Source organism: Dipodomys ordii, unplaced genomic scaffold (assembly GCF_000151885.1).
Source record: "Dipodomys ordii isolate 6190 unplaced genomic scaffold, Dord_2.0 Scaffold117, whole genome shotgun sequence".
Taxonomy (NCBI): domain Eukaryota; kingdom Metazoa; phylum Chordata; class Mammalia; order Rodentia; family Heteromyidae; genus Dipodomys; species Dipodomys ordii.
The window spans coordinates 4,684,502-4,694,172 of record NW_012267333.1 but is presented as its reverse complement, the minus strand read 5'-3'; the positions used below and the strand labels follow the sequence as shown (position 1 = coordinate 4,694,172).

Genomic DNA, 9,671 nt, shown 5'->3' with positions numbered 1-9,671 from the left:
TCATTCCTCATATATCTGTCATGTTCATATAGATTATACTGCGTGGCCACTCAATGCTCTTTTACATGTTCCTTTCTCAAGGAACTGTAATTTGTTTTATAACAAAATAAAAAGCAAATTAAAGCCACATAGCATCACATGAAAACTTCCTTTCACAACTTTATTACTTTGATTTAAGTGATAGAGAAACAGAGGGGTTGGGGGAAGAAAACAGAAGTAGAAAGACTTGTATATTCACTACCATTCTAGATGCTTATTCTGTGGGTATATGTTTGAGGACTATAATAATGAAAGAGCATAGAGAAATCCCCCAAGTCTGGTTAAATTTTTAGATATTATAACAGTCACGAATATAGTTATGTACATACATATACCTGCATATACATAATATGACATGCCTAGAAGCTTGTTTCTACTCTACACTTTTATTTCTTTCTTCAGACAAAAGAAAATACTAAATTTTAAATCTTATACTAATTATTTTTGGTAGCTTCAGGTAGAATCCAGTCAATTTCTGGGTCTCAAAGTATCAAGAAAAGAATTTAATAAATTGAGAATGAATTTAATAATGGCATGTTTACATACAGGGTGGATCTCAGTGTGGGAGAGAATTTCAGAGGGAAAAAAATCAGATATGGGAATTCTTTCATGGGGATTTCACAACAGGAATTTGACTCCATAATGCATGCTGACGAATTGCTGTGAGAAATGTCATCATTGTTTTATAGTAAAGTATTCAAAAGCATGAACTGTGTTTAAGTTAAGTGAAAAGTAATCACCCAACTACTATCAACAATAACACTTATGTCCAATAATGTTTAATACCCATTTTGGACTGTGTATTTGGCATACAAAAGACACAATTTACTTCAACTGGAATAATGTTGCATGATCACACTCTTAAGTAAAACTTCTAATCATTTCTTATCTAGTTTATGACCATATAATTCAAAGGGCATCCGTTATATTTTCTTTTAGTTTTACTCAATTCTTAAAACATGCTTCAATTACTAACTTCTTTCAGCAATTTTTTCATTGCTTGCTTCACATCTTTGTTTCTCAAACTGTAGATAACAGGATTGAGCATGGGGATCACAATGGTGTAAAATATCGACACGATCATGTCATGGTTTGAATCATAGCTGGAATTTGGTCTCATGTAGCTGAAGAGGATTGTCCCATAATAAATGGACACTCCAGTCAGGTGAGATCCACACGTAGAGAACACTTTCCTCCTCCCTTCAGCAGAACGCATTTTCAGAATGGCCAACAGAATGAAACCATAGGATACCAGGACAATCAGAATAGTGACTATCTCAATACCACCCACAGAATAGAAGAGTATAAGCTGGTTCATTTGAGTGTCAGAACAAGAAATTGCTAATAGTGGGGGAATATCACAGAAGACATGACTGATTTCATTGGATCCACAGAAAGACAGACTGAAAGTGGCCACTGTGTCCATAGTGCCATTAGCAATACCAGCAACATAGGAGGCGATGATGAGGGACACATAGACTCTGGGTGACATGCTCACTGAGTAGAGGAGAGGGTTGTAGATGGCAACATACCTATCATAAGCCATTGCAGCCAACAGGAAGGCTTCTGTGGTTCCCAAAGTCACAAATAGAAACATCTGGGTTACACATCCAATAAAGGAAATGGATTTATCTTCTGCTAAGAAATTGACCAACATTTTGGGGGTCACAGCTGTAGAATAACAGGCATCCAAAAATGATAAGACACTGAGAAAATAGTACATGGGTGTGTGAAGGCGGGCATCCCCTATCACCAGTACAACCAGGCCCAAATTTCCTATCAGTGTGAAGAGATATATCGCAAGAAAGAGTAAAAATAATACAATTTTCAGGTCAAAATCATCTGTGAAGCCCATCAAAATAAACATGGTGACTTCAGTCTTGTTTTTTAAATGAATATTATATATGTCCAAGTCTGGTGACAGTCTGTCCATTTTACCTTTGAATCTTTACTTCCAAATGATGTGTCCAGTGGGAATATCTTCTGTCTCTATCCTTGTCTGTATCTATGTTAAGACCTTATCTTGTTTGGTAATAAAGAGATGGGCTGTAATGAAAAATTAGACACGAGCACATCAATTTAACTTATAACATAGTAAGATATCAATTTTGTTCACTTGTGGGCTATTTTCATCATTTTTGACAATGTTGTAAATTAATGTTATTTTATATATCTCAGTGAATACTGGAAGAATATTCTACCCCTTCTGGGTATAAGACATGACCTGAAAATTCTCCAGGATAAATACATATAAGCATATATATATATATACATATATATATATACATATATAAATATGTGTGTGTGTGTGTGTGTGAACAATACATACTCAGGTAGTAATCCCAGTTTTGTTACCCAGCTCTTTTATATTTCATATCTCTTAAAATAAGAGAACCCAAAATCGCCTCACAGGTAAATATGAATGTTAAAAGGATATATGTGCTTACTGCTCAATGGTTGGCATTTTGAATCAAAAATCATTTTATGACTACTGTTTTAGCAAATGGCTAATTCTATTTAGTAGAATAGATTTCATTGGAGATAGATGTGTCTTAGTCATTCCTTATTTACAATTTTTATCTTTAAATATATTTGATACCTTTGGAAAATTTTAGTCTTTATTATTTATGTACCATTATTCGTCAGATATTAGCTTAATAACATGAAACACGTTTCTCCCTCTCAACTTTTGAATTTTTACACAGTGCTTAGAGATACATTTCTATAAAAATTAATTATTGCTACATTTAATAAAACTTTAGTGTTTCTTATGAAGGTTTCAAAATTATTATAAATTCAAAGTCTCTAAGATAATGAATTAATTTTTTGTCAAAACTATTATTGAAAAGGACAATTTATATATTTTCTGCAAAGAAATATTTGATTTCTGGATACATTCTGGATATCAGGAGAAGGAAATGCATATCCAAAATAGAAAAGTAAAGTTAGAAGGCTCAGAAACTGAACACTTTACCTGTCTACATTGAAAGGCTGAGATAGTCAAATGTAATTTACTGAATCAGCTGACCCACTGGGAGGTGATTTCTGCAGTGATTGCTTTGTTTTCAATATACTGTCAAACAGAAATTTATAAACAGATTAAACACTTAAAGTACCATATATTCCATGAATGCAGAGTTTATAAATGAGTTACATTAATAAAAATCATATTAATATTTGCTGTATTAAAATGAACACATAATAAAAGAGAATGAACAAATAAGTTTGAACTACTTTAGAAAAGGAAACCACTTGACTACTTTGTCCCAGAGATGTTCTCAAAAGTCCATGTGGAAAATATGTTTTCTAATACATATGTTAGTTTAACAGTACAGAATTACAGAAATGCTGTCATCTGTTTCTTAGAAGATTCTAGAATAAAAATATAATCACTGGTAACTCCAATTTCTTTCTTAATTATGTTTTAATCCATAACTATATTAATGTATAATACTGTTTGAGTACATTTGCCAATTAAGTAACAGAGCCACTGGTAAACATATATTTTACAATATACAAGGATACTAGATATGATTTGTATCTGTCTTTTCTGTGCTCAGCAAAAAATGCATCTTTCTAAAATATTCCTATTTTTTGGTCTATTTCCCTCAATTTTATTTCTTTTGTCTCGTCTCTCTCTTTCTCTTGGCTTCACATATACACTCATTGCCACCAGAACAGAATTCATAGGATATGTGTAGCTATATTTACTTATAGAATCTGAGTCAAAAAGATAAAGTAAGGAAAAAGAAAGGAAACATAACTTTGGAAAAGAAGTAGAGAAAATAAGATAGAACAGCTGAAGGAATTACTATGCACAGAAATGTTAAAACATTGCCCATGTACTGAAAGAATTCACTGTTGAGCTGGATGGCAGTAGCTCATACCTGTAATCCTCACAGAACTATTTGCCAGTGTACAGCTTGCTGTCCTGTTTAGCAATGCCAAAACAGACACACTCTCACACTCCATTAAGTTTGCTTGTGCTGGGACACTGTGTTTTACCCCGAGTATGCTCTTTCTCATGAACATTTCTTCCCAATGGACTTTAGATAGGCTTCCTGAGATCGAGACAGAACATCCCTCAAAGCGGCTTTCCAAATAATTCCATTATTAATGAAGAAATAATGCTAGGTGTCACTAGGACACTTCATGGTCAGAGCAGAGAGTAGGCTTATTCAATATCTGGGCTTAGTCTGCTTATTATTTTTTTATTGTGCAGAATCCATTCCAGCTCATCATGACAACTCCTTGATGTTTCTCTGAATTGTTTCTTTCCATCTTGATTCAAGCTTATCCATTGATACTCAGCCCTAGAAGTTTTACTGAATTGTGGGAGAGAACTTCTCTTTACTAAGAATGCTTTAGCTTTGTTCGAAGAAAAACTCACAGCAACATGTCATGTATGCACAATGAGCCAGTCAGAAAGAAAGCCAGTGCAGAGGGAAACAGAGCCACAGGATGGACAGACTTGAATCCTGAGGACAATGCTTACGGTGCTGGACTCAACTGTGCCTGAAACTAGTATATCCTTTGGACTTTTCAGTTATGTGAATCAATACATATCTTTTTTGACTTATAAGAATCTCATATTTAGCCTCTGGTCAGCGTAAATTTATACAAATGACTTCACCTCCAAACTTAAAAGATCACTGATTACAGTACTCACATCTATCCTCTCTAACTATGTGCATGGGATGATTGCAGGCTACCATTCTGTGATATGCATGAAAACATAATTTAGTGAATTAAATTTTAATTGTCCAGGAAGAATTTTTGCATATGAGATGATTTCCAGATTTTATTCCTATAAAAATAAGAAGGATATACAATAAGATTATTTTAAATGATTAATGGCCCCAAATCAGAAATTACTATGCTTTTCGGTTTTATATGGACTTTCTAGATTAATATGTTATATATATAGAGAGATATCAATAGCTAGCTAGCTAGCTAGCTAGATATCTCTGTCTCAAGTGGTAGAGTATCAGCCTTTAGTGAGAAAGCGAAGTGAGAGCATTAGCCTCTGAGTTCAAGAACCAGTACTGGCACAAAATAATATTATAATATATAAACTTAAGCTTCTTTAATACACTTGTCAGTATAATTTGTTAGTAAATGCTAATGTCTGTCATCTTGAATGTAAATCAATATACAGTCTATGAGCTGAGTCATATTTCATTCTAAATATTGTCTCATTGGAGCAGTAATCTGTTTCATGACTGGAACTGTAGATATGACACAGAGAATAAAGCTATTTAGCAATGTTAATAAAGATGCACATCAAGCAGCTATTTATATAAACATATTAAAGAATATTAGAAATATTTGTGCCTATTTTAGCTAGCCTTATTTAAATGTTATGTTAAAGAAAAAATACCTGCATACTAAGATGTAATTAAATGAAATAAATGAAATAAAACAGAAAATTAAAGGGAAAACCAACTTATTAACTCTCATGGTAAAATTTTGACAATCTTACCAAGACTGAAGTTAAAGTGATAAATTACACCAAGTTTTAAGAAGACACTCGATGCTGTTAAAGCCATTAAAACAGGGTAGCAATTTGACTAGCTGGGACTTAGTCTTTTATATATATAAAAGTGATATGTAATATAATTTTTCTAGTTCTTATATAGATTAATGATCCAAGATATGGAATCAATTGAGATGCCCCTCAATGGACAAATGGATCAAGAAAATGTGGTGTATATATACAAAATAGAATTCTATTCTTCCATCAGAAAGAATGATATTGTACCATTCACTGTTTGTAAAGTACTGGAAAAACTTGGAAAAAGTTTTTAAGTGAAGTAAACCAAAAAGTTATTAAGCGAAGTAAACCAAACCCTAAGAAAGGTCTGTTGCATAATTTCCCTCATTTGTGGTAACTAGAATGTGTCTATAAATCTACAAGTAAATACCCTGGATAGTTTAAAAATGCACTAGAACAGGATAAATTATACAATGAGCTCTCTAGGCATTCACACAGAGAGAGACCAAGAGAAGATCACAAGGTGCAATAGCTTTGTGCATCTGATCATAGAAAATAACATTTACCAAAATGAACTCCAGGAATAGAGACTACAGTAGTTACGTTTTTCTGTTACATTTTTGTTTTCTTTTGTCACATTTGTTTGCTTGCTTATCTGCCTTTAGGAGGGCAAGAAGGACATAGAAATGGTGGGACAAAGGGTGAACTAAAGCATTAAAGACATTCATTAGACACTATGTTGAAAATGATCTAGAATACTTGTACATGGAGATGGGAGAAAAAAAAACAGGAGAGATCAAGGAAAGGGGTGACATTGCTAAAAAAGAAATACACTTTTTATCTGACATATTTAACTGCAACCCCTCTGAACAACACGTTACAATAAAACAATAAAAATGCAAAACATTCAGAAAAATATTGCTACTTAGTAGGAGCAGAATTCAAACTTATACTTCTCTCATGTCATGGCTCACAACACAACTTCTACTTGCTCATATCAAAACCTCATCATGTTATGTCATACCATGGAACTATCCTGAGATGATATTAAAAGCAATCTCTCTTAATTTGATGTATTGACAGATATTAAGAATATATAAAGTATAAAATTTTAAATAATTTTAGTTGTTATTAACTTATCCAATCTGTAAAATAGTTAATATTTCAATTACTTTCTAGAAAACCAAAAGTGAATGAAATTTGAAACCAAAATAAAATACCACCAGCAGCTCTCTAAAATCTATTATTTCCCTTACTTCTCATGATTAAACATTTTTCAAAGAAATAGATAGATCACATTGCTAAACAAAAATCTCTTAACTGAAATATGTACAGAAATCTTTATCTTTTCTCATCTATGTTCTCAGGATATGCTTCATTCAACTTGGAATGTAAAAGTTTAAGTTAAATAAAATATATCCTGTTAAATTTAAATATACACATTTATACTCTAGTGTCAAATTTTATATGCCTTTCAAAAGAGTTTAAGTGAAGAAAATATCACCTTACCCATGGAAATGAGCTGTTTACTCAGTTTTGAAATTCTTCGAGTCTGGTACATTTGAACTCTTTTTCATTAATAAGTTTTTATTATTGTGAAAATACCATACAGAGGGGTTACAATTACATTAGCAAAGTAATATGTACATTACTTATCAAGCATTGTTGCCTCCTCATTTGTGTTTCCCCTACCATTCCTGCCCTCCCATCTCCACAAACCTTTGAACTCTTATACCAACTTCTCAACTACTTAGAGTCCACAGGGAGCTTTCAATGAGATATATGTCTTAGTTGCAGGAAAAAAAGCCATATAGATTATAATTTTTACAAAAAAAAAAACAACAAGGCAATGGTTCCAAAATAATCAGCTATGCTAACATGATTGTGCAAAGGAACTTTGGAATTTACTTTAGATAGGATTCCTTTCTGGGAAAATGTAATTTTACTATACACAACCCACATTGTGACATTAATTATTAATGACATGCTGAGGTGGTAACTCCATTGCTTTGCAATTCAATTTCTTCTTTTGGGGAATATAATCTATGAAGATTTTTTTAGAAATCCTGTAAACATATACATTATGATAGTACAATAAAGCATAGTTACTTAACCTTAATGTTGTGTGAAGTATGTGAAATAGACTTGTGTTCCTTGATAGCTTCAGAATGAAGACAATACAAGAATATTAGATAAAGATGTCTTGTCAGTGGAGACATATCAGCATACACATAACAATATTCTATGGAATATACATTAGAGTGTGAGCGATCTTTCAGACATAAAGTTAAAATATTTTGAGGCATGTCAAATTTATTTGTGGCTAGGAGGCATATCTTAGGAATATCTGGGGCATCCTAGAGTCTGAAACAAGTTTGGTATATGCAAAAACAATCAGGCCTTAAAATACTTAAAAAACAAAGACAGAGGAATATTGGAATAAGATATATGTCTCAATGAACAGAACACATCAAATGTTCAGAAATAGCTTCACACATTTTCTGTCAATAATTTTTGACAAGAATAATCCATGAATAGAGAATAGTAAAAAATCAGACAAGGACCTCATATCTAAAATATACTTAGAGCTCAACAACAACCCAAAGAAACAACAACCCAATTAAAAAATGAGTTAATGACTTAGAGAGTTCTCAGAAGAATAAATAAGAGTAGCCGATACATGAAGAAATATTCAATATCTCTGGTCATAAAAAAATTGCAGGGAGTCTGGGAAGGTGGTTCAGTGGTAGAGCACTTGCCTTGCATGCATGAGGCCCTGGGTTCGATTCCTCAGCACCACATTAGCAAAAATAAAAAAGCAGTAATGGTGCTGTGGCTCAAGTGGTAGAGTGCTAGCCTTGAGCTGAAGAGCTGAGGAACAGCTCCCAGGCCCAGAGTTCAGGTCCCATGACCGAACCCCCGCCACACAAAAAAAGAATTGCAAATTGATATTCTACCTCATCCCAGTTAAAATGGCCATTATCAAGAAAAGTAATAAAACAGATGCTAGCAGGTAGGTGATCAACAGAAACTCTACTACAATGATAATGAGAATGCAAAATTGTTTAACCATTCTGGAAAGCAGTATGGATGTTCCTCAAAAGAATAAACATAGAGCTTCCCACTGACCCAGCAATCCCACTCCAGGAAATTTATCCAAGTGACCACAATTCAGGCCTCACTAAAGCCACCAGAACATCCATGTTCATTACTGCACAGTTTACCATAGCTAACATATGGAATCAACCCAGATGCCCCTGAGTGGATGAATACATAAAGAAAATGTGGTATATATACACAATACAATTCTATGCTTCTATGAGAAAGAATGATATTGTAACATTCATAAGGAACTGGAAAATATTGGGTAAAATTATATTAAGCAAAGTAAGCCAGACCCAAAGAAAGGTTGCATGGTTTCTCTCACTTGTGGTAACTAGAATGTACTTTATTTATCACTCTACAAGTAAACATACTGGATGGTAAAAGACAAAAATTACAATTAGATGTGATAAACTATACAAAGTTTTAAACATTCATTCACACAGTGAGACCAAAGGAGCATATTCTTTGGAGAGGATTCCAAAAGCTAAATAGCTATGTTCATTTGATCATATAAAATTGATGTTTATCAAAATGAGCCCCAAGAAACGGAAATGAGATATTTGTGATTTTGCTCTTTGAGTTTTTGTTTTGTGTCATTTTTAGTTGTTTTTTCTCCTTTGTTGTTGTTTTGGTTTCTGTACATTTTGTTTCATATGTTAATTTATCTGTTTTGGGGATGGTAAGGAGAGCACAAAATTATTATGACAAAGTGTGAACAAATGCAGCTGTGATACTCATTACACACTATGTTGAAAATGAATTATACAACTTTTAGGGGAGGAAGGTCAGAAGGGAAAAACTGGGAGAAAAGAAGGAAAGAGGTAAGGGATCTCTCTTTCAGGAGGATATTACAATTCTAAATATCTATTCGCCAAACAACGGAGCACCCAAATTTATCCAAAAAACACTACTTTCCATCAAATCCCATATAGATCCAAAGACATTAATTGTTGGAGCTTTTAACACGCCACTCTCCCCACTAGATAGATCAACTCGGCAAAAACTCAACAGAGAAACCGCAGATCTAAACAGC

At 33.2% G+C, this 9,671-nt stretch overlaps 1 protein-coding gene across 1 annotated transcript; it reads right to left on the bottom strand.

The window, feature by feature from the left end:
• Nucleotides 1-1,003: 1,003 nt before the first annotated feature.
• Nucleotides 1,004-1,972, bottom strand: LOC105995447 (olfactory receptor 5T3-like). The gene has a single exon (XM_013029161.1). It carries the CDS (start codon nt 1,970-1,972, stop codon nt 1,004-1,006), a length of 969 nt encoding a protein of 322 aa, XP_012884615.1.
• Nucleotides 1,973-9,671: the final 7,699 nt, after the last annotated feature.